The sequence below is a fragment of the Stigmatopora nigra genome, chromosome 16 (genome assembly GCF_051989575.1).
Source record: "Stigmatopora nigra isolate UIUO_SnigA chromosome 16, RoL_Snig_1.1, whole genome shotgun sequence".
Classification (NCBI taxonomy): domain Eukaryota; kingdom Metazoa; phylum Chordata; class Actinopteri; order Syngnathiformes; family Syngnathidae; genus Stigmatopora; species Stigmatopora nigra.
In genome coordinates, this window is record NC_135523.1 from 3,100,498 (window position 1) to 3,125,759 (window position 25,262).

At 42.2% G+C, this 25,262-nt stretch overlaps 1 protein-coding gene across 3 annotated transcripts; it reads left to right on the plus strand.

The window, feature by feature from the left end:
* Window positions 1-1,080: 1,080 nt before the first annotated feature.
* On the plus strand, window positions 1,081-24,131 carry boc (BOC cell adhesion associated, oncogene regulated). Of its 3 annotated transcripts, XM_077736393.1 has the most exons (19): window positions 1,081-1,183; window positions 2,521-2,575; window positions 5,612-5,695; window positions 14,800-14,920; window positions 15,099-15,371; window positions 17,922-18,068; window positions 18,862-19,005; window positions 19,292-19,585; window positions 20,243-20,509; window positions 20,591-20,859; window positions 21,069-21,234; window positions 21,306-21,374; window positions 21,727-21,936; window positions 22,005-22,180; window positions 22,318-22,729; window positions 22,827-23,041; window positions 23,108-23,166; window positions 23,248-23,327; window positions 23,408-24,131. In XM_077736393.1, the coding sequence occupies exons 4-19, from the start codon at window positions 14,818-14,820 to the stop codon at window positions 23,542-23,544; spliced, it is 3,021 nt and encodes a 1,006-aa protein (XP_077592519.1). In that variant the 5' UTR covers window positions 1,081-1,183; window positions 2,521-2,575; window positions 5,612-5,695; window positions 14,800-14,817; the 3' UTR covers window positions 23,545-24,131. The 3 variants fall into 3 exon arrangements, with proteins under 3 accessions (XP_077592519.1, XP_077592520.1, XP_077592518.1); XM_077736394.1 differs by lacking the exons at window positions 1,081-1,183; window positions 2,521-2,575 and having other exon boundaries at window positions 5,437-5,695; window positions 23,411-24,131; XM_077736392.1 differs by lacking the exons at window positions 1,081-1,183; window positions 2,521-2,575 and having other exon boundaries at window positions 5,438-5,695.
* Window positions 24,132-25,262: the final 1,131 nt, after the last annotated feature.

The following is a 25,262-nucleotide window of genomic DNA, read 5'->3' on the forward strand; positions in this document are numbered from 1 at the left end:
CTCATTTTTTAATCATCCATTCGTCCGTCATTAATTGCCCTAAAAGTCCCATTATAAGTAAATATTTTCTCTATGTTGTTTTTATTTTCTTGAATTTTCAGAATTGGTTACAAAGGAGGTTCACAGCTAAAATGTGATTGATTTAAAAGAAAACTTTTGCACTATCAATTGTATAGCATGCGTGTGTGTTAGTCTAAATATTGTGTCGCGCTCCAGTAGCAGCTCTGGCAGTAGCTCCTCGCTTGCACTGTTTATTTTCTTTCCCAACGGACGACTTCTTATCAAATAAGCAAAGCCCGCTCTACTCCGCCCAAGAACGCTCCGCTAGCATTTGCCTAGTCCGCTAGCATCGAGCTAGCTTAAATGATGTCCAAATACTCTTTTTTTAAAGCCACTTCATGGTCAATATTTTGCTACCTTTTTATATTATTATCTATTATTTTAAATTTAAAAAATACTTATAGTCCTTAATGAAATCATGATAATTTTCTATTATATTTTGGCATTTTAATTTCTTTATAAATATTTACCTTTTTAGACAAAAAAAATAATAACTGTAATAACACTATTTTTTGAGCCCATGCTTTAATTTGTATGACATATTTTATTCCCATTTCTGTAATCCTAAACAAAAAAATTCTTGTAATGCATTAAAAAAAAAATCCTGACCTTAGTGCTAATAGCCAAAACCAAATAAAACTATTATCAACAAACAAAATCTAACCATCTTTCCCCTCACATAGCTTTCTTCAATTCCTAGTCTAAAAAAAATCCCAAATTGCAGCATTTAACTCCCTTTATTCTTCTTCTTTGATGTTACGTAATCTTGTTTTTGTGTGAACGTCCCCTAGAGGAGACATTGCTTGTTTGTTTGGATAAGGATGGAGAAAAAAGGTAGTGGTACTAAGCAGTGGGGAGGACGCCAAGGGATGCAATCAAGACCCCGAGTGATTCTGAGTGACAGATATCATCGTGGTTCCTTATCATCCGGGCCCCGCCTCTTCCCTCTGATCTGGAATCAGCCAGGGAAAACACGGCGACATTGTACATGGAAGGTAGTGGGGGTCTTATTTCTCTTGGCTAGCAAGTGGGCCGCTCTCAAGTCACCTGGAGGGAAGGCTGAGATCATTCTTGCGACATAAAGACGCATTGAGCAAAGTGGGACGGCGGCCCAAGTCTGGAGGTACGCGTACACGTAGCCAGAGACACACTCGGGCCAGTGTGGAGGGCTCCCCCGGGCTGGGGGCTGGGGGGGGGGGGACTATCGTTTTCTCCATAATTACAGCCGTCTGGCAGGCTAGAACGCAGGAAGTCCAAGTAGAGAGGCCACGCTGGAAAAAGGGAGGGAGGGATGGCAGATAGAGGAGGATAGAGACGTACAGGTTGGGTTTGGATGGTTAAACCAGGTGTACGGTTTTATACTTTTAGACAAAATACCTAAAAAGTGTAGACTTGAGCGTCATTTTGTTGCACTAGTAAAAAGTGTCTGGGTTATTTAGTAGCAGGTGTGGTTAATTATGTTGGCTTTTGTCTTTTTGCTTGGTTGTATTTGTTTTAAGTTGTTTAGAAAGTATTGTTTTTCATTTTTCAGCACTTTTCAGTCTATGAGAAGTTGGGTTTTTTTGTGTAGTGTAGGAAAAAAATATGTTGCCTGTTTATGTCATTTTTTTAAATATTGTTTTTCCACCCATGTTACTTTTTTTCCAGATTTAGCTTTACAATCTGGCCCTTCGACTCCCCTCTTGCTCAAGACGTGAGCTTGAATACAAAATTTTACTTTATACAAAAAAATATGTATGTATGTATATATATTTATAGATAAAGTGCAAAAGTGGGCCGAGCAGCTGCGGATTTAACTGGCTCCAGGTCCAATTACCAGTGTCTGCCGCATCTGGATGCAGTTACCGAGGCGAAACGCCATTAGGGATATAAATTCACAAGTTTTTCAGACGGCGGCCGCTCCATGATGTGAGTGGAGAAACTAGACGCAGCGACAGAATCATTTGTTTTGTATGACAACATCAAAACCAGATTGAATAATAATTCACTTAATACTTAAAACAATTCAAATACTTTTTCCAAGTCATCAGTAAAGCACATTTCAAAAGCAAATAATTCATTTTATTGATCATAATAGATATACTAAAACAATAAAAGTAGGTAATTGTCCATTAGAATTTTAACCAAAATACATTCATTTCCATTAGTTTTGACTTTAGCATGTAGCTAGCTAGCGCGCTTCCACAACAAAAGCGGTACTTTTTCTTTCATATTTCAAAACAAGAGTACACTAGAGGAATTTCAGCATAGGGCAAATTTAGGAGCCTAACTTATTTGTTCATTATTATTTCTCCCAGATGAGAGTATACAACACAAAACACACTTTTCATGTGAAGCATATGCCAGTTAAGCAGTGTGTCATAGCCTGGGGAACTTTTCATATCCGGGAGATTTTATTGTTCTTTTTCATTTGCTTATTAAAGCTGACTTAATCGTGTGTGTGTTTTTTTCTCATTCCAGCCCGATTGTTGCTGCCCAGGCGGACGTCCAAACTCAGGTGGGGTCGGACCTCAGGGTGAGTCGTAGCACCGCGTGTGTCAACCATGACTCCATGTTGTTGTTTTTCTGCCCGCCGCCTCTCTCCATGGAGACGGCGGGATGTCATTTTGCTTGGCCCATGTTCATTATGAATTTTGGGTTCATTCGCCCGCCAACGTCGACTCGCTAAAAGTCATAAGTGGGATCCTTGAGGCGAAGCGCAATATCCGCTGGGCTTATGCGATGCAATGTTGTCTATATATCGACCATATTGTGATATGAATAGGATTTGGGAGTGGACAAGTATGCCCAAGCATGGGCTTAAAAACAAAGAAAAAAATAAAATATAATCTTTTGATGAAAGGAAAATAAGGTTAAATGTTAAAAATATTTGAGTACTATTTAATATTTAAGTGCTGTTTAATATCTAAGTACTGTGAAATATCTAAGAGAAATAGTTTAATATCTAAGTACTGTCTAATATCTAAGTACTTTTTAATATCTAAGTACTGTTTAATATCTAAGTACTGTTTAATATCTAAGTACTGTTTAATAACTAAGTACTGTTTAATATCTAAGTACTGTTTTATAACTAAGTACTGTTTAATATCTAAGTAAATTTGACCGGCGACCAAAAGGGACCAAAAGACCGGCGACCAAATGTCCGCTCACGAAAAAAAATGAAGTAAAGTTAAAATGGATTGGTCGATAATGGGGAATACATTTAAAAGTAAAAATTAATAATACAACAAAAATAGTTCTTGTTGGGGGTCAGTAAAAATGCAACAAAAATGTACACATCCATTTTCAACATTATAATGTTAGCCAGTGTGTTAATGGCGTCCTCCGCTTTTTTTCATCTGGCATAAAAGTTTTTTTTTTAGACTTTGCTGTGGCGACGTCATCGGTGAGTCTGACGAGCGACGTCCGGGCGACAAACGCCGCACCGAGCGCTCGTCGGCGGGCGAGAAATGCGACGCGTACAGACATGTCGTCAACCCGCATAAACCGCTGTTTTGAAACGGCAAGGGAAAAAAATTGGGCTGAAAAAAAATACACAGGCTGTAAAAGCCACTAATTTTTCGATGACGCAGTGATATAATTTAAGCCTCCACTCAAGATTAATGGCCGCCAACAAGGAGGTTTTGTTATTGCGGTTGTTGCTTCGCTTTTTTTTATTAAACAACAGAATACATTATCAGCGGTTTAAAATTGTATTTTTTTTCATTGTTTTAATTGAAATTGTGCACACATCGTGTACATTTGACTTAAAACAGATCATTTTTAATGACCCCCAAAATATATTAAGACAATATTTACAGTTTTCAGGGTTATTTTTCTTAAAATTATAAATATATAATGAATAAATGAAATCAAATATAGTAAAATAAACAGAATAGTTACCTGTACTAAATTTAAACACAAAATATCTATAACCCAACTTTTTCTTGTTTGGTAATTTAAAAATAAACTAAAATATGCAGTATTTAAAGTCTAAGAAAGAAGTATTTGCACCATTTTAAAGTAAAAATCTCCCTAAACGGTTACCCAATAACTGATAGTTTGACACTCTTTAAAATAAATAGTATTTAACTAAATTAAAATGTAAAACTAATAATCAAACAAAATAAATTAATAGCAAGCACAACCTTTAGAAATGTAACACTCCATAGAATAACATTGAACCTTGACTGACCAGGTAGTAGACACCCCCCCCCCCCCCAAGTTATTTATACGTGCTACCCCAACCCACAGACCCCCTCTCCCCCCACCCCTAAAAACAAGCCCCCCCACTCGAGCTGTCCATGCTGGGCAGGATGAATTAGCGTGGGACAAAGGGCTTTGTGGGCCGGCCATGAAAGGCCTATTAAACACGCTGCACCCCCCCATAGACCCAAACCCCCCACCCCCCACCCCAACCCCAGAGGGCCTGCCCCGTTGGACGCCCTCCTCCCAGAATGCCCCTCTCTCCCAGCAGGCAGTGCGCCCCTTTGGAACTGTCACGGCAGCACATTGTCAGCGTGATGATTATTAATGTTGTTATGAAAGTAATAGAGAAAGGAAAGGAGAGCTGTCCTCTTGCAAATACCACGGCCCTCAGTCTCTATGTAGCTACGGCACCCTTTTTTGTGGATGTCTTTAGGGATGGCCAATGGTTGTCTTAGTTTGTCCCATGGATTGGACGCCCACTGCTGCCATTGGCGTTGAGTTAAAATGGATTTAAGGATCATTTTTTTGTTAAATTGAGGGATTTTCAGTCAGATGAATGTTGTCATAAATGTTAAAAATAATTTGCAGGTTTTATGACTTTGGTGTTCAACCCGAGGCCCGGGGGCCAGGTTTGGCCCATTAAATCTTTTTGTGTGGTCCTCGAAATAGTTGTAACAATAAAAGTGTTAACTTATTATTAGAATTTATTTTGTAAGCTGAGATTAACATTGTAGGAAAATGTGTTCTGAAATTAACATTGTATGAAAGTGTGTGTGTGTGTGTGTGTGTGTGTTGTACAGTTCAAAAAAGCGACCCACAACAGCACAGCTGCACTGGAGGGGGGGGGGGGGGGGTGCCGGGGTCAATACAAACTCTGTGCATACCAAATTAGGAAAGGGGAGGAGGTAACTGGAGTGTTTTTTTTTTTTGGAGGGGGGGGGGGGGGATTTTATGGTCCATTCATGGAAAGGTATAGTATTTTAAAAAAATATTAATGTGTAGTACAATTGGAGATGTCATTGCACTTTTTGGTTGGGATTTGTAGAACATTGGTAGGGTTTTGTGTGTGTGTTTTTGAGGGAGGGGGTGCAGGATCCAGTCCCCCTGCATTGTTGAGTTCCCTCCTCCTGCTTTGGGAAATGGGAGGACTGGGAAGGCAAAAAAAAGGAGGAGGGAGGAGAGTTGGGGGGGAAGAATTGTTTGAGAGCTCAGTCATCCAAAAACCTCCTTTCAGTGTGAGAAACTTTTTCGGGGGAGCACGTAGAGAAAATGTCGCTGCAGTAAATTAAAAACAGCATAGGAGTAGAAAAGGGAGAAGAAGGAGAAGACAGGCTTTTTCACTTGCTTTTTTTCTTCTGCTTAGTGAGGAGGACTACAACAGAAGTCGTGCTGAAGATAGCTTTTGCTGAGAAAAAAAGAGCTGCAAGCGCTAAATCCAGCCGTTTCGGTGAGTTTTAAGCCTTCTTGTTCCTTTTTTTTGAATGAAGTAGGCGATCGGAGTCTTTGCAAAGTTGCCAAAGTGGAAAAAAAGTGCCAAAGTGATGTTTTGCTGCTGCCAAAGTGATGTTTTGCTGCTTTCAACATGGGCATGCTTGTTAGCGTAGTAGCATCTGTGTAGTAGGTTACAACCGGATTGATTTATCATGGAGAAAAGTGCAGAAAATTGAATCTCTTTTTCTATTTTGTGGTTTAAATGTGGGTTTTACGCTTTTCCTGGATGTGTATTCGGCATGCGGACGCGCTGCGAGACTATTTTAACCTCGGCTTCTCGCTCTATTTAACCCTTCAGAGCATGTTTTTGACTCCAAGGTAACACGTCGTCAATGTGCTAACCAGGATTTATATAATGATTATTTTTATGTTTATAAACATGTTATTAGACATTGGGAAGGCCGCAGCCTAGACGATCTCCACCATTGGGGGACACGTTTGAGGTCTACTTGGTTAACGTACCCATTCAGTAACAATGCTTGGGGAGACATCTGTAGAGTAGTGGATTGTCCCAGCATGACTTGAACGCAACACTCCTGTTGAAATAGGCTTTTTTGGCATGTACTGTACTTTTATGTAAACGTGTGTGCGTGTGTTTGCATTTACTTAACTCTATTTACATGCCATCATATAATAACATTGACCTCAAAGTCGCGTGTTGATGAAGGCTTATTGCTGTTTAACCTATTGGCTTTAATAGTCATGAACTCATTTCAAGGAGGAAAACAGATGTTGCATTTCAATTGGATAAGATTGGGGGCGATGGACTGACGTCCAGTCCTGGTTTAAGTCAGCTGGAAAGGGCCCCAGCTCACCCTAATTAGGGCGAGAGCTTTTTGAGAGCATCATTGTGTTCTTCTAGATCGCTTCTGACAAGTTGAATTGATTCCAATGCTTATTATCTGCCTGATTTGTAGCCTGGTTGATTGAAACAGCAGTGGCTTGTTTTCAAATTTGTGGTTGTGCTCTGTAATTTTCATCACATCATAGTACTACTTTGACAAATATACTGTATACTATAGTAGTATTTTTTTTCTGGTACTAATGGGACTAAATTCCCTACTTTAACAAAAATACTGTATACTATAGTAGTACATTTTTTATGGTACTAATGGGACTAAATTCCCTACTTTGACAAATATACTGTATACTGGAGTAGTACTTTTTTTCCGGTAGTAATGGGATTAAACTCCACTTAGAGTTGGTTAATAAACAGCATATTTAGTTACAACAGTCTAACCACTTTTTTTTTTTAGTATTTGTGACCGCTAAATTATAGTTAGATTTAAAGTGCTGCGTATGCAAATTACCATGATGTCCAAGCACCCCGAACGCACCGCTGTTAAAATTGTACATTCAGTTTGATCTTCCCAAATAAATATTTACATAAAAATACTCTGTAGGAATACATGGTGTCCTTTAGCATAGCAATGTATACAAATAGTCATCCTTGTCTATTAAAAACAATTTACAGATAATTTCTTTTCTTCTTCTTCTCCCCTTTATTCCTCAACCCAAGTAAGCTTGCCCCTAGAGGACAATACGCACACAGCAGGACGATCCCCCCCCAAACAAAGTTTTGCTAGTTTAAAATTTTGCACGGGGTGTTAACGACCCACGTTGCCCACCCCTCTCCAAGAGGGTGTTACATCGACGACAAAAGAAAAAGGGAAGGGGGAAAAAAGGCTCCTTCCTCGAGGGCACGCTTTCATCTATGACAGCGGGGTGCTGGTGCAGCCATAACAAGACGTTTTCGGGGCGTCCAATCGGGGCGTTCAGGGCCCTCACCTGTGTGGTCCTTCTGGATAGGAAAAAAATAGTCGTAACGGAGCGCTAGTTTCAACTCAATTGCCTCAATGTGTAAAAGAAAAGTCTAATTTGGTCTGTAATAATGAGTCAAAAGTATTTGAGTGATTCTACTCATCCATAAAAAGGCACCTGGACAAGCAGGTGGCTTAATAAACCATAGCCACGTTGCCCCCCCCCTCAACTGTCACTCATGATTCTCGCTGTCAGCCGCACTGAGAGGATGGAATGTGAGGGTTGGAGAAAAAAAACACAGAGGTGGACTTGTGAGGCTAATTAAACATGCCGCCATCAAACGGGGGGAAAAAAATCCCTTTTCCGCTTCAGGTAGCTTTTAGCAATGGGTGCAATCTTTTCCCACGCATTTTTTTAGATTATTTGGGAATTCTGATTGGCTCACGTTGTGGTTATCATAAGAATAGTGCAAACATGTAGTTGTATTTTTAATAGTAACTTGTTCTTGCTAATTTCTAATGTAAAGATAATGCTACTTAATTTAGCTAAATGCTTTTTGTTAGTATAGCAACTTTGATTCCAACAAAAAATTACCAATCAATACTATGAGGGAAGGTTAACAATATTATTGTAGTTTTTGCCATTCTTTATTTACATGTTGGACTTGAATAAAATATTGTGATGTTTTTTAAACAATTATGTAGTATAGAAATAGTATAATGACAACCCTCCTTTCAAGCTAATGAAGTTACACATACTTTGTCAAGTGTAAGCGCATGTTTGTTCACCCATCCAAAGGAAGGGTCAGCATGTGTGTAAAGTAGTAGTGTTTGGACAGAGATTACAGGGTGTTGTTAGCGACAGGCTAATAGCTCATTCACACATTTACTTAACCTCGTCGTCCGTGTGAATTATTACATTGGAAAATGCCAGCATATCAACTTTCCCATCCTGAGAATCCAGGCGCCGTCCCAAGGACGTTAACCGATAATCGCACCAAGACTGCCAGGGCCCGATCAGAGTAGATAAATCTCCCCCTCGAGGGGCTGGAATTTTCCGTTGCTTTCTCCTGTCAGCTTTGTTTTAGTATTGTCTTTTGCTTTTTGTTGTTGGTGGGAGAATCACAGTTGAGATGTTTTGTCATGCTTGCATATTTCTATTCTAACTTGGCTTTATTTATTGGAATTCATGCTGAGAGACGACAATTGCGTGTCTACTAGAGATATAGTGTTGGCTGCAGAAGGATGATTGGACGCCACGTGATTGGTTGGGTAGTAAGTAGTAGTTTATTGGTAGTCATGTATATATTTGTGTTAACTTTGCCTTGACATCAAACCATCCCAGTTTAACCACTGCACAGGACGTGTTGATTCGTCCTTCCCATTCAAAATGGATTGGACGTCTGACATCGTCAATGGCAACCAATGAGTTAATACTGAGCTCACTCTGCAATTTTACTTTGCTTTTATAAGTTCCTCCCAGGAGAAAACCACAAGCAGACTTGTGAGTGACGGAAGAAATGGTAACTTTCAGAATTGAGAAAAAAGAAAGAAAAGAAAAAGTGTCCACCTCCAGAATTGTGGTCCAGCTGGTTCTCCTCTCAGGAAGCTAACTCTTCAAAAAGCCCACCACCACCACCACCAGCCCACCCCACACCCCACTCCTCCTCCTCCTCCCCACCCCAACCATTGCTTCTCTTTTCTGCTAATCCCATACGACTCTTGTGACTTTACAGCCGGGTCTTATCTCAAGTTCCCAATGTCTGTTTTTCATATAACTTTTGAACCCGTCTCCCCCTTATCCCGTCCCCCCTCACAACCCTCCCCGTCCCCCTTTCCTGCGTACTCCCGCCGAGAGTTGCCGAGCCAGGCGGCGGATCTCTTCGTGATTTCCTGCTGAATAATAGGCAAAAATTGCTCTTGATTTATAATTGGTTCCATTCAGTCTGCAACAAAAAAAGTTTTCCTCCTTCCTTCTTACTTTTTTTTTTTTTTAGATTTAACTCCACAATGTAGGAACTCACAAGTAGATAAAGTATACAAATACATTTATCTGAGTGTATAATAAATATAGCAAACATAGCTAATAACACTTAGGGACTATTTGGGAGATTTTATATTAACATTTAAATGGATGTTCTAATAGTTTTTGTGGTTTCTACTGCCACACAATAGTAATTTCACTTTGTAAAAACACTGTAGTGAACCAAAATAGCTAAATAGTCATTTTAATAACATATTTTTAGCAGCCTTACTCATAAAAACACTTAAATTTAATTTCTAGGACTTGATTTATAACCTATACACATTTTTAAAATGATTCCTTATTTGTACTTTTGAGAAAATAGTCTAATAAAATGCATTTAAATCAACTAGTTTAGTGAAATGGACTAAGGGTTAAATGCAAAATAAAAATTCCTTAATAATAACAGCATAGTAGCATCTAATTTAACATTTGTGCTATAACTCTGATTAATTTTCGACCAATAGATTGCAAGAGCGATCCATTTGTGACCCGCGTGCCACACTTTTCCCACCAGTGGAAGAAAGCCAGTTGTTTATTGGAGGAAAAAAATCCTGAGGTTTGCATATTTGTGTGTGTCTGTGTGAGTATACTTTTACCATGTAATGGGACATTGTGTGATTGCTCGCGTATGCGCGGCCAGAAACAAAAAAAAACAGCCGCCAAAGCATATTTGTGGAAAGACCAAATATGTAACTGCATGTGTGTGATGAGTGCAACCAAATTGGAGGCCATTAAGTTAGCTTCCCAGCTAAGATTTATACTTCGACGTATGCTACCGTCAATGGTCGCTAATCCGTTTTTCCCAAATTCGCGTTCCGTTCCCATGACCGTGCAGGAATGCGTCCACGCGCTCCGTAATTAGCCCGCGGCGGTTAATTCGCCTGGGCTATCTAAATCATGCAAATGAGCCGACATGGCCCAATTGATTGGAGCGGCCTCCCCACAGCCAGCAGCCAGCCAGCCAGCCGGCCGCCTTACAATTCCGTCCAGATTTCTTCGGTTAATCCCCCCGAGACGCCGTGTAGCTCGTTAGTGTCGGTTTATAAGGACAGATCTCCGGATTTGGACTAGCGTATAGCTCATTATTATCTTGAAAGATAGTTCGGAGGCATTAAAGGGGGGACCCCGGCTCGTTAGGGATGCTTGGTTGGGTTTTTCTATGGCATGGGAGAAATGGTTTTTCCACTCAAAGTCTTGTCTGGGAATTTTCTCTTGACTTCCCACTCTTGTTTTTCTCTTACAGTGGATCTGAAAGTACATTTTGCTTTTGAGTTCCAAACCTCGACTATTTACGGCTTTAATACTAGCCCTAAAAGCATAAAAAAATGGCTAGAGGTCACCCCCATGAGGGGAAAGGACAACTTTTTACAAGCAGTGTGATAGGGGGCTAATGGTGTAGCACTTAACAACAATTTCTGTTCTAATTTTACAGGTTAAGTTGGTATGTTTTCAGGTCTTTTCCTCTTTGCATCGTTGTGTGACATTTGCTAGAAGCTTTGACGTCAACTGCTAACAAAAACATCCTGAAGTGGAAACATGACCATTTTAATAGCATTTTACTTTTGACAATTTAGTTAGCTTCACCTAAAATTGTTGCATTGTGAGACCTAGCTAGTTTTTGTGGCTTTTGATTTTTATACTATAAGACAGGGGTAGGGAGCCTATGTTCTTTTGATGGGTGTATATGGCTCTCCACTTTTTAAAATCATATTTTTTTTCTTCATTAGACTCTTTGGCATGCATTCTCTCATTGAAACTCATTGATTAGCAACAGTGAAATATTTTTTTCACTTTCAAAGTGGTGAAATTGATAATAAATGCTCACATTTTCCTGTATTTTTACTTGTAGTAAATTCTGAGTATGGCTCTCAAGGAATAATGTTTGAAAATATGTATTGTTTATGGCTCTCAAATAGGTTCCCGACCCCCTGACCTATAAGATATGACACATAGGCCAATAAGCAGCTTGTTGCAAATATGTTGGCACATTGCAACCTCTCATAGGGGGGGCTCGCCCCTTTTTTTTCGCGGGTGTCACCGGCCGCCATCCATAAAACCCTCCACTCACCACCACTTGGTCATTGAGCCCCCCCCCCCTCCTTTTTTTGTCATTGAACAGCGGCCATCAGCTCTTCCCCGGGCCCTTCAGAGCAACGTCTCCCCTTTCTCCAGGGGTCCGCGGGGGTCTTTGTCCGTGCGCCGGCTCACTGCTTTACAATGACTCTCCACTCTATTAAGGTGCGTTCTGCCTGTTAGCGTCGCCCGGGGCAACCGGCCTCCCGCGCCGCAGCTATGCATTGTGGGACGCCGAGGCCGAGCCGGCTCCGTTGAAACGCCGCCACTCCTCACACTTGACACCGCATGTGTTTATCTAAAGGGGGGGGGGGGGGGGGGGGGGGACAAAACGTAAAAGTAGGGGTGCTAGGCTAGTGATAAATATTCAACAGGGGGGGGGGGGGTTGCTAGCTTGCTCACCCCCCTTTTTCCTGGTCCTCGTCTTCATGCCAAAAAGCAGATGGAATGTGAGCACTGGGAGAGGAGGCTCCAGCCTGGTTTTGTCCAATTAGCAAGGTTGTCAAAATGAATTTATCCACCCGGGTGGGACTACAAAGAGAATGGGGGCGGGGGGCGGCTTGGGGATGGGTTCTGGGGGTGTCTTGTCATGCGACCACGTATACTATGGACATATAAGGTGACACTTGTTGCTCCTTTTCGTCATTCTTGCAAGTTTTGTAGGCTATTTGTTGTTAAAATGATGGAAATCAATGCATGTCAGGGTGTATACAAATGTAAACAAATGTTTCCTGTCTGCTAGCATGCTAATCTTGGACTTTTTATGCTATTTTTTGATCATTTTGTACTCGTTAGCATAGCACTAGCAAGCTTGGTGTGATCATTAATTATGGGCGTGGATGTTAGAATCAGAATTTATGGAAAAAAAAGTGGGAATAACTATAAAGTGGTGAAAGACAGTAAGATTCCAAGGCCAATTTCTAATGTTATATGTTCATTTTTTTCTTTGGACAGGATTTTTTAGGACTTTTTAAGATACAGCTGACCTTTCCCCCCAATCTTAATAGTTTGCAGTTGTAGAAAGTTGGAAAAAAATGTACTCTCGCTTCCATTTTTTAAGGCTACTTTTGGGCACGTATGGATTTCTCATAGTGGGGCGGCGGGGGGAGTCCAGACTGGTTCTGGTTTTCATCATCCTTCATGCTGCTGTGTAGGAGGCTGCTGTGTATGGCTCTGTTTTTTTGCTAGATGGAAAATTTTGGACATAGATGTCAGGACAACTTTTCATCTGGAAGCAGGGTATCTGCTAAGCAAACACAAAGCCCAGCTGACTAATGAATCACATTCACAGAGACAGTCCACAGGGAGGCTGTTTTTTGGCTTGTTTTTTCAGCATGGCTGACGTATTACTCCTGTTTTAACGAGCGCCCGTAACGCACTGGGCATGTTGGCTAAAATGTTTTTTAAGTCGTTAGTACACTCCAGTTGAAGTGGTATTGTGTCTTGAAAAAAAGAAAATATGCTTCATGTTGTAGTTGTTAGCTTAATGTTCATTTACAATGGAATATGGCATTCACACGCTAGTGGAAATTAGCATTGTGATGCCATAGGCAACAAAGCTTTCTTCTTCTACTACTTTTTTTACCATTAGCATTTTTTATCCCCAAAAAGGACGGTCCGCAGTGGGCACAGGTGCCGGATTCCACTTTTTCTGATTGGCTATCGTGGCTAAGGCCACAAAAGCCACAAACCTTCGGCCTGGCTCGTGCACTTGTTTGTTTACAATGCACGCCTGCCACTAAATGGCCTCCATCCAATCTGTAAAAGTGAGACTAGCATGTGTGTGGCATGCTCCATTTATTTACTCAAAATACCCAACTTTCCACCAAAGCAAATATTGGCAAATAGTAGCAAAGTCACATTTTGTTGTCTTGTTACTAAGCGACTATTACTACTAGAATTTCATGAATTTATTATGCCTCATTGTGTCGTCATTTGACCTGAAAACAAGTTTTCTGTGTTTTTTTCTTCTTCGCAGTTGTTAGTGGTCTATTAAAATACGACTAAATGATGCCTTACAACATAGTTGTAACGCTTAGAGAATTAACATTTGGGTGGAAAAAAAGGGAAAGCAGACTGGATAAATGATGTGATTATTACAGCATGTGTTGTTTTTTGACAATTGGCGGGTGGTCGCTAATCTAATATTGCTCTTATTAAAGGCATACAGTGTGTGGTCGCATGTGTGTGTGAGTGTAAGAGAGAAGAAAAAAAACTCTTGGCTTTAGTTATTAACAACACTTTTTCCGTCAGCTCAAGAATTTCCATCCTCGCTGCTCTTCCTCGCCGTCTCTTTGTCTCTTGCGTCCCGGCGGCCTCGTTCATCGAAGATAAGCGGACAAACATGTAGCCCTGTATGAATATTACGCATGTTCAGTACCCGGAGGAGGGGGGGGAGAAAGAGAGGGGGGTTTGAGAGGTGCGGGACCACCCTTCTCATCCTGAGGGGAAGTTGTTAGTTTAACCTGACAGGAAAGAATTTGGGAAACTTGGCAGCCTAGGGACGTTGGAGAGAAGATGCATTTCTTGCTCTGCGTTGACTATTAACTCGTTCACTGCTCTTGATGGTGCTAGACTTTTGATTCATTTCAATTGAGGTTATTACAAAAATAGTTTATATATAGTATATAGTATATGCAGAATATGCTGGGTAGGTTAGCTAACTAGCTAGCTTGGTACTAGCAACATCTGTTAAAGCAAGTAAGCAGTGGATAACTTTGTTTTTTAATATATCTCTAACAAACTATTATTTGCCTTGGAAATGCTATGCTAGGAATAATGCTAACTTTGCTTTCAAAGTCACTTTGTTATTGAACTATAGTCTTAAAAAGTAATAGTAGCATAAGATAGTTTTTTGTCTCCCCCCAGGTTGACCCCAAACCTTCTGTCAATGCAACATGTTGTCCCCCCCCCCCCTTCCTTAAATGCAAACCCCTCACCCATCCGGGACCCTCTACCTGTATCACTTACACCTGAGCAGGAAGGCATCATGTTACAGGCTTCAGAATAAGGGAGCCTCTTTGATGAGCTTGGGGTGAAGGGGCCACTGGGTGGGTTTTACAGGTAGACCCGCTCCTCTAAGAAAGACTTCATTTGTTCACCGGTTTGAGACACTTTTTTTTCAAGCAAAATGCACAGAAATGTGACGATTCGACAAATGTCTTCCTGGTGATTTACCATCTGTTCATCTTTTATTTTCAGAGGGGCCGTGCATGGAAGATGTCTGGAAATCACGACCGGTCTCGAAGGCGAAGCGTTCCTGTCTTATGCACGCTAGGCGCAGTCTTGCTATGTTGCCTCCAAAGCGCCGCCTCCATCTCCGGTGAGTCGACCTTCACACCACGACAGTCCGCCTTATGTTCCAAGGATAAGGACGTCTATTTAGTAGCATTTATTTTCCCAACACCTGGCCAAGGACAAAATATTCCAGTCGACAGCCAAGAAGTGAACATGTTCTGCCAGCTTTACTGAAGAATGCCATTTTTATTGACCATTTACAGACGCAGTCCCGGAGTTTGTGGAGGAACCCGGATCGGTGGTGCAGAAACTGGGAGGCGATGTCAGTCTACGCTGCGTCGCCAGGCCCTCGTCCGCCGCCGTTAGCTGGCGTCTGAATGGGAAGACGCTGGAGGACGGAGACCTTGGCGTAGAGGTCAAGCCAGGGGGCTTGTTCATCGCCACGCTGTCCAATCTGACGTTGGGTCGGTACCAGTGTGTGGCCAGTACCGGGGTTGGAGCTCTGGCTAGTGTACCCGCTGATGTCACCGCAGCAAGTGAGTAAACACCCACATAGTTTTTAATTTTTTTTCCAAAGTGTGTCCAAAAGAAAGCCCAAAAAGCATAAGTTGTTGTAGTTTTCTTAATTAGAAAAAACGCCCACTATAATGTTAGTGCCCCCACTTTACCTTCTAAAAGGCAAGATAATGCTACATGCTAATAAGTTAGCCTTAGTGCATCCAAGTCTCCAAAATTAGCAGAAACCCTTTTACGGAATTGTCATTTTTCTAAACATACTAAAACACCCTAAAAGGGCAAAACAACACATTTTGGACTCAAAGTCTTAGATGTCTTAAATCATTTTTTTTGTTTTGTTTTAAAAATACGATGCACTATTGGGGTTGAGCCCATTCTGTGCATGCGGGGTTACATTTGATATGCATCATGGGACTTCCAGGGGGCCTAAAGCTGTGTAACATGAACCCTAGGAATGAAGGGGGGGACACTTGGGGCCAGTCGGAACAGGAAGAGTAGCCCCCCCAGCCTAGCCCCTATTGGACAAGGTTAAAACGCACAACCTGGCACAACGCGACGATGTCATCAGCGTAAACCCGGTCTGGAACTCCCGAGGGAGCTCCTACGTGCCCGCTCCCGTCTCCGGGTGTTTTCTTTTAGTCACGGGGGTACTTTGATTCCCCCGGATACCCTCTTCGCTATGATTTCCAATCCATAAAGATGAGGGATGGAAAACAAGCAAGGAAGGCGCTCCGGTGCGGGAGGTCCGCCCAGGCTTTATGAACGCAATCAATCCTCCCGCTCGGTGCACGCAGGCACCTGAGAGAGGCGCCCATATGCGGGAAAGAATGCGGGTGCGAGGCTTGGGCTGTAAAAACAACTGCACCTGATTGATTTCCCAAATGGAGCGATCACAGCACTTAGGCTGACATGTCTTTGGCTTGAGTTAAGGTGTACGTTTTGTACAGACTTTTAAGCATTTGGACTCATTTAAGAGCAACTTTGCTGAAAGATATTTCACCCATTGATGACAATAAAGTATTTTTGATTTGATATAAAGGTGTAGTATCCCATAAGAATAGGTTTTCATTTCAAATGATTCCATAAAATGTAGGTTTTTATAAAGATTATGTCATGTAAATCTTGCAGAGAAGCCGTTTGTTCTTCGGGCTTTGGCTCGAAAGGACGCCAAGAAAAATACACTTTCTCGGGAAAAGATGTGAAAAATAATAGACAACATTTCTTCCCTTTTTTTTGGCTTAAAAATCCTACTATCGCTTTCCATCCATTGCACTTGAGCAAGAACATGGGTCTGTTTCTTGCTCAAATAAACCCCCAAAATACAGTTTCTAATCCCATTTGGCCCCATTGAATTTGATCCATAAGCAGGTTTTTTTCCCATTGTTTTAAATTTGTTGTTAGCATACTGCTACCTTATCGCTAAATGCCAATTCTTCATTTTGTGCAGGCCAGCAACGGGTTAAAAGTGCCCCGTAAAGGGTTAATGGAACCCCCTGGACTCCCCACTTGTGTCTTTTTTTTTCCGGGCTCTTTAGAGCCGCGAGTGGCGCTTCCTCCCCAAAAAAAACCCAAACTGGATCTATGTCCCTGAAACTCTAGAGCGTGGACACCTCTCACCTTTGACCCCCTCCTCCAGGCCTCTGCCAGGGGATTTAAAGGGTTCAAGGGTCAGATCGGTGTCTGCAGACTGTGTGTCTGCGGGACACTGGCGGGAGAACCGCACCCCCCCACACATGTCCTCCCCTTTTGGTAATCCCACTCTCTCCCACATTTCCCACAGAATGCGAAACCGCTGTAATGTTTGACAAGATTATTAATGACAACTTTACGGATTTGGATAGTTAAATGAGAGTTAAGCCAAAAAATCGCCACAAAATTTTCAGGGTTTCGTTTGGTTTGATTTTTTCTTTACACTATCCAAATTACTGTATTGTCTGGACTATAAAACTCACTTTATTTCATAGTTTGGGTTGAGTATGTGTAAATAATTGTACTCTTGAATTCTTTTATGAGACAAATACTGCAGTTTACCATTACTTATTGGTCCAACAAGTTACAATTAATATAGTTTTATTTGTAGTATTGCAAAGTAGTCGAATCAAGAGTAATCTATAGTTTAATAATAAATACAATTGATAAATGACATAAAATTATGACACAAATTAGTTTAGCTCATTAGCTTATGTGGCTAATGGAGAAAATACAGAAGTAAGTTGATTATTTTGTGGTCTACGTTATCGACTTTTATTCTTTCCACTAAAAAAGTCAGCCTGATAAGCCAGATGTACCAAAAAAATGAGTGATTGTTGTCATGTGTACGCAGGGAACATTGAGTACTTGCCAAAATCCCTTGAAGCTCTTTTTGATGTTCCTGTTGCCCTTGAATGGAAGCCATACTAGTATATAAAGTTTGACAGGATTATGGTCTACTTTGAGGCCTTGGAACGTCAACAACTAGAACGCACAATTTACAGCTAAAGTTTGGCCTTTTTTTGACTTCAAGTGTTGATCATTTCTTGGCTTTTTTTGCGAGCGACGTGACCTGATGGATTTTTCTCTTGTTTTCTCAGAGCTGCGCGATTTTGAACCCGATGACCAGCAGGAGATCGAAGTGGACGAAGGCAATACGGCCGTCATCGAGTGTCACCTGCCCGAGAGCCAACCCAAAGCGCAAGTGCGCTACAGCGTCAAGCAGGAATGGTTGGAAACGTCAAAAGGTATCGACAATGTCAAAATATGTTGTTTATTGACTTCAAAAATGTGTGAGAAGAAAAGCGGCACTTCTTTGATAATTCCTGCGAGCTGTAGCTCCTCAAAATAGACGCTTATCGGCCAGGAAATGAAATTGGGAGCGGATTTCCGTCACGGTATGCTCGACGTCGCCCCCGTCTGGTGTAAACTAGTCAAATAAACGCCAGGTTACATACATTTTTTTAAGGGTCATTCACTTGCATTGTAGGGAATTAACTGTGATGAATGGTACTGTTTTGTATTTATAGTTCTAAATTAAAATACATATTTTCACCACAGCGAGCTCGATGTCGCCCCCGTCTGGTGTAAACTAGTCAAAGTGAACGCCAGGTTACAAACATTTTTTTTTTTAGGTCATTCATTTGCTTTGTAGGAAAATTAACTGTCATGAATGGTACTTTTTTATATTTATAGTTCTAAATTAAAATACTTATACGTCCATAATATACCTTTTAATGACAAATAACTGAAAATACTCTTCATTAAAAATTCCATTGAATTATTTTTTCCTCTTTAGTAATGTTTACAATCTGGTAGATTTAGACTCCTCCCCCCTCCAAAAAAAAGTTGTCAGCAGGAAGTTTCCACAGCTCTTCCCCTCGCATAAAAATAACCCCGCAGGAAACGCATAAAGCTGGCGCGCACACGCCCGTCGCCTTTGTTTTCACATCTGCCTCACGCGTTATTACCATTGGCCCTTGGCCGTAAAAAAAAAAAAAAAAAACACTTTTATAACTGTTTCTCTCCCTGGCCTTATAGGGAACTACCTCATCATGCCGTCGGGGAACCTACAGATCGCCAACGCCACACGGGACGACGAGGGGCCGTACAAATGCGCCGCCTACAACCCCGTCACGCAGGAAGTCAAGACGTCCTCCTCGGCTGATCGGCTGCGTATACGACGTGAGTAGAGTTCAAAACCAATAAAAAAATCAAAAAAAAAATCAGCCATTGACAGATTTTGGCATACGTCAACACTAACATGAAAATTGTGCAATTCATAAATTGTAAACTTGAATAAGCTTTTTAATTTGGACCGTACGCCACATATGGCTCACATGTGCCAGTTTGAAGTTGCCTGGTGCTCGTAAGTCTTTAAAACGCTTGGATGGCGTTCAAAGATGGAAAATGGCCGCCACATCAATTAGGAGTGGGACTAATGTGGGTGACGGCGCGGTCCTCTTTGCAGGCTCCACGTCGGAAGCCGCCCGTATCATCTACCCACCGGCTTCCCGCTCCATTATGGTGACCCGGGGTCAGCGGCTGGTGTTGGAGTGTGTGGCGAGCGGCATCCCCACGCCACACGTGACTTGGGCCAAAGATGGCGAGGAGCTGCGTGTGCATAACAACACACGCTTCTTGCTCAGCAACCTGTTGATCGATGCCGCCGCCGAGGGAGACTCGGGGACGTACGCCTGCCGGGCCGACAATGGCATCGGCGCCGCCGTCGCCGCTATTGTGCTCTACGACGTCCAGGTTTTTGGTAAGTGAAAATGGAAGTCGTTCAGTTTGGCTAACTTTTATTGACATGGATGGTGGTTGTTCAATTTGATGTTACAATGTTTTTAAATGAGCATTTTAAAGTTATTTTAGTTTACAGTAATAGTAGTTCACAGTGTTATTTATTTTCTAAATGGGGTAGTTATTTTTCAAAATAAGAGTCATGAACAAATCATGTTTTTAAATAAATGTTTACCTTATTAAAACTAAACAACTAATACAACTTTTTATCTTATTGAAAATATTTTCATTCCTATTTAAAAAAATAAAAATAAAAATAAGTCCTAAATATGAAATATTCTTCCTGACAACCGTGGTAGCAACTAAAGCAAAAACTTTTTGTTGTGAGCACAAGCTGGTACAGACAGACAGACATGTACATGATATTGTATGGAGCTTCTTGATGACTGTTTTTCCAGCCATTTCTTTTTTGGCCCATGTTGTCACAGTCCCTCTCAAGCAGCTGGCTCCAATTAAAGTCAGTAATGAGGACCCCTCCCCCCTCCCCCCTTCCCCCAAAGAAGTCAACCATCAACTCAGCCTTGACGCACACGTGCATAATTTACACTCCCTGTTGGAATGAGCTCTGTACATTTTTTTGGCAAAAATAACAGATTGTGAATTCTCCCTCCTTTTTCAGAACCACCCCAAGTTGCCGTGGAGCTTCAACATCAGGAGGCGGCATTGGGCGAGACGGTGCGTTTCAGCTGCCAGGCTCGAGGCAAACCCTCCCCCACCGTCACCTGGCTTCACAACGCCGTCCCCCTTTCGCCGTCACCCCGACACCGGGTCACGTCGCGGATGTTGCGGGTCTCCAACGTGGGCCCGCTAGACCAAGGCTTGTACCAATGCGTGGCGGAAAACGCCGTAGGAAGCTCGCAGGCGTCCGCCAGGCTGGTCGCCGCAGGTGGGTAACCATGACAACGCAGTGTCTTATGTGGACTAGTCCGCTGGGTGTGGAGTTGAACCCGTTTTTTTGTCTGTGTAGGGATTCCACCCAGAGCCAAGCTGCCCACCATGTTTCGACCACTCAGCCCGGATAAAGTTCTGAGGGAGCAGCCGCCCATCAGAGCGGGCTCGTCGGGGGCAACCTTGCCTTTGGACTGCGTGGCGCTACCGGCTCAAATTCTGCCCGCCGAGGCGCCCATCATCCTCAGCCAGCCCCGCACGGGAAAAGCCGACTACTACGAACTGACGTGGAGACCGCGACATGAGCGTGGGGCGCCCGTGTTGGAGTACATGATCAAGTACAGAAAGGTACAAATATGTCAGTGTAATTAGCCCCGCCCTAAAAATAGTCTGAATTGCTATTAATTGCATTGTCGGACCAGTAATAAATTGCTGTCTTCTATTGTAGCGCTACTTCTAGCTAGGTAGCATACTTATGTTTCCATATTTTTTTACAATTTAAATAATTGACTATTTGGCAAGTTGACTTAAGGTTCCCCTCCTTATATGTGCGGCAGGTGGGCAACCCTTCAGCCGACTGGACGTCCAGCAGTATTTCAGGAGCCCTCCACAAGCTAACGTTAGCTAAGCTTCAACCAGACAGCCTGTACGAAGTGGAAATGGCCGCCAAGAACTGTGGTGGCTTGGGCCAGCCGGCCATGATGACCTTCAGGACGGGGAAAGGTAAAAAATTTCTCCAATGTCATGCATGGTGTGCTTGCAATTTTGCCCTCTAATGGAAAATGTCACTTTAGGTCGTAAAGGCTTAGGCGCTCACAATGATCTGCCTAAAACTCCTGCGGTTCCGTCCCCGAGCCTATCGCGTAAGTATCGATCCGTTGAAAATTCTACTAACTAATATGTGCTTTTTGTTGACTAACATGCACTTTTCTTAGTCTCTCTTTCACTTCTGTCTGCTGGATGAGCTTTAAGTAAGTAGCATATTAACATTCACCCTTTGAAACTAACTGAAAAATTTCCATTTGGAGTTGTGTGCGTTGAACTCTTAATGTTTATTTGATATATTTCACACTTAAAATTCACACAAAAAATGAGCTATTCATGCTACTTTTAGCTAGCTAGGTAGCATATACTGTTTACTTTTTGTATTTTTTTTAGTACTAAATCCCATTGTATCTGTTTGTTGATTTTTGACCGCATTTTTTTTCTCCACAGCTCCTGAAGCGCCAGATAAACCGACAGTTTCCACAGCCACGGAAACGTCGGCCTACGTGACGTGGATCCCCCGCGGCAACCGGGGCTTCCCCATCCAGTCCTTTCGCGTGGAATACAAGAAGGTGAAGAAGGCCGGGGAGGACTGGGTGACGGCCGTGGAGAATATCCCACCGTCGCGCCTTTCCGTGGAGATTACTGGACTGGAAAAAGGTCAGTGGCGTGGTGAGCATCTTCGGGAATTCCACCGAAAAGTCGTCTCACCCGCTCGTTTTGTGTAGGCACGTCCTATAAGTTCCGGGTGGTGGCGGTCAACGTGATCGGGTCCAGCCCACCCAGCGCCCCCTCCAAGGCATACACGGTGGTGGGTGGGAAGACCCACGAACGCCCCGTGGATGGACCCTACATCACCTACAACGAGGCTATCAATGAGACCACCATTGTTCTCAAGTGGAAGGTAAGAATGGCAAAAGAGTTTTTGTTTTTGTTTTGGTGGTTCGAATTGTGTTCAAGTTCATGTGGGAATTCTGAGTTGTGGTTGCCTCTAGTTTTTGCCCGCTCAGAATTTGAATGTTTTCTTTTTTTTTGTGGCAGTACACTCCTGTAAACAACACGCCCATTTTCGGCTTCTACATCTACTACCGCCCGACGGACAGCGACAACGACAGCGACTACAAGAAGGACGTGGTGGAGGGCAACCGCTACTGGCACTCCATCAACGACCTGCAGCCCGAGACGGCTTACGACATCAAAATGCAGAGCTTCAACGAGAAGGGCGAGAGCGAATTTGGCAACGTGGTCATCTTGGAGACCAAGGCCCGCCCACATCACCACAGGCCCGCCCCTTCTGAAGGACCCCGCCGCGAGACGGGTCGGGGCTCGGGTGGGCCCGTGCCTCGCCCGGGGGACCTGCCTTACCTCATTGTGGGCGTGGCACTGGGGGCTTTTGTCTTCATCATCGTGGCCTTCATCCCCTTTTGTCTATGGAGGGCCTGGGCCAAGCAGAGTAAGTCCTGTCTAAATTGGATTTTCCTGTTTTTTAATGTTCTTAAATTTACGCCACATTTGTTTTTGTCGTAACTATTTTTATTTTTACTTTACAGAACAAACATCAGACTTGTGCTTCGCGGCGGTAGCCCCCCCGGCGCCGTCGTCATCATGCCAGTATACCATGGTTCCCCTACAAGGTCTAGGCCTGGTGGGTCACTGCCCTTCCGACCCTCACCGGCCACCCCCACATGCCCTTTGCCATCCGGACAGCGACTATGGGCACAAAGCCCGCCACTTGCACGATGAAACCCTACCCGATGCAAGCACGGTATGTATGCTTAATGCTTATTGGCTGACTTTTCGGGGGTGTTGACATGGTGTTTTACTCTTGTAGGAGGAAGCAGATGTGGAGAGATACTCGTTATTGGCCGATGAGTGCCTAGTCCTTGACGGGTATGTTTTTTTTTGTATACATTGTCAGTCAGCTTTGACCAGATTTGGACAGATTTTTATTTTTTCATTTTTTTTATTCAGGCATCAAGACGGTCACGAGCAGACGTCAGCCAATGATTTTTCGTGTAACAAAGACGAGACGAGGGAGGAGCTTTCCCCAAGTAGGTTTTTGTCTCTTTTTAATGTCTTTTAAAATTCAAAACAATAATAATGTATGCATTTCTCTTTTTCTCTCCCAAAGCAGTCACGCTGTCTTTCCCAGAATTCTCATCGACGGAAGATGAAGGAATTTTCAGCCCGTCGTCATCGTCGTCGATTTCGACAAGCGCTCCGCCGCCATGCGTAGAAGTCTGCCAAGATGACGTCCCTTCCGTGTAAAAAAAAAGACTCTTTGAAAAGAAATCTATTTATTTTTGTATCGCAGATATTTATGTATTTATGTCTTTGTATATACTGTATGTTTGAAGACTGTAAATAAGGATATTTTCCTATTGAAAGATGTTCTATTCACCTTTCATTTCACTCCTGGCTAGTTAACAGAAATATTTTTTATCCATGAATCGAATACTGTATTGTTTTCATCAAGTACTTGATGTGTTATTTCCCCCGTTATTACAGTTCTGTCAGTTCCACTTCTCTTTATTACTATGATTTGTAATAGTACTTTCATAATTGACATTCTATTAGAAAACACATCAATGTTTTTGTCCACACGGATGCTATATTGTACAGTTATTTATTTTTGGAAGTCACTGAACGGGATGCTTCTAACAGTCGTTGATAAGCTGAATTTGTTACCAAAACAGTCGCCGCCAGGCGGCAGTATTTCTCGCGTGGCTGTTTTCTTGTGCCAGCAACAATGAAGGAAATTACTATTCATCCACAATGCAGCTTATTTTTTATATTTGTGTATGCTTACACAAGTTGGAGCACTATTGCATGTAAATAAAAGCTTATGAAGCCGATTTTTCTGCCTTTTATTGGAATGATATCACGTATTTGGTGTTCCTCAAACCTCTGAGCTAGTGGAGAAATAAATATAGTAATTAAACTTTATATGACTTTGCGCTAATAACTTGGACTTTAACGACTTTGTTGTGAGCTTTTTATTTTGGAAGAAGAAGAAAACGCTTCCGCCCGAACAAAAACATTGGGAGAATTTCCGGTGTTTGCACGTGTGGAAAGAGTGACGTAGCATCCAATCAAATCAGATGCACCTTGACAGCATCCAATCACATTGCAGAACACTCGGGGCAATAGACATGCTTCCCAAAGCGCCGGTTTTAAACGTGGTATCGAAGATTGTATTGTTTGTGGGCAAAAAACTCAACTAAAAACGAATTCCAGTGTCCAAAAACATGCGAATCTGAGAAGAAACAACTTTGAACTTCATTCGACATTGGAAGTTGCACTCATAAAGGTGAGTAACAATGTTTATTTGCTAATTATCCTTGCTAGCTGTGCACTCCATGTTACTGTAAACTCATAACGTTGCAATTGGGTTTATTTTCAGACTCCGACTTTCACTCGAAATGTGGTGACAAAGTCGTCCAAAGCCACAAAATACCCCAGCGGATGCTTCATGTATGTACGTATTTATTTATATATGTATTTATATTTGCCTCGTTGACTGTATTCTAATGTTCATATACTTGACGGCATGTCGTAACGTATGACCACACCTGCTGTCAAATTGCTACCGTAAGTTTTTTCCTCATTGACGCGTCTATCGTTTTTTACTACTTTGCCAAATGTTGCGAACTGATTACATGTTGTAGCTTCTATTCATGGGAATACGTACTGTATTTTGTTGTTGCAACCTATCAATGTTTCCAGTACTAGTTAATATAGCTATACTATCCACGTGAATATCTGTGTGACTTTAATTCCTGCTCATTTGGATGCGTCTGTAATAGTATTACGGTAAGTGCAGTTTTCAAACGCTTTTCCTGTTTGTTTTTGCATGAATGTCCACTGTCCGCTAGAGGGCAAAAATAACTGGTCAGGTATATATCAATAGTATATTATCAATGTGTATCATTTGTTAAATAAATGCTTCAATTCTGAATTATTTCTAAAAAAAAATGTATTTCCAT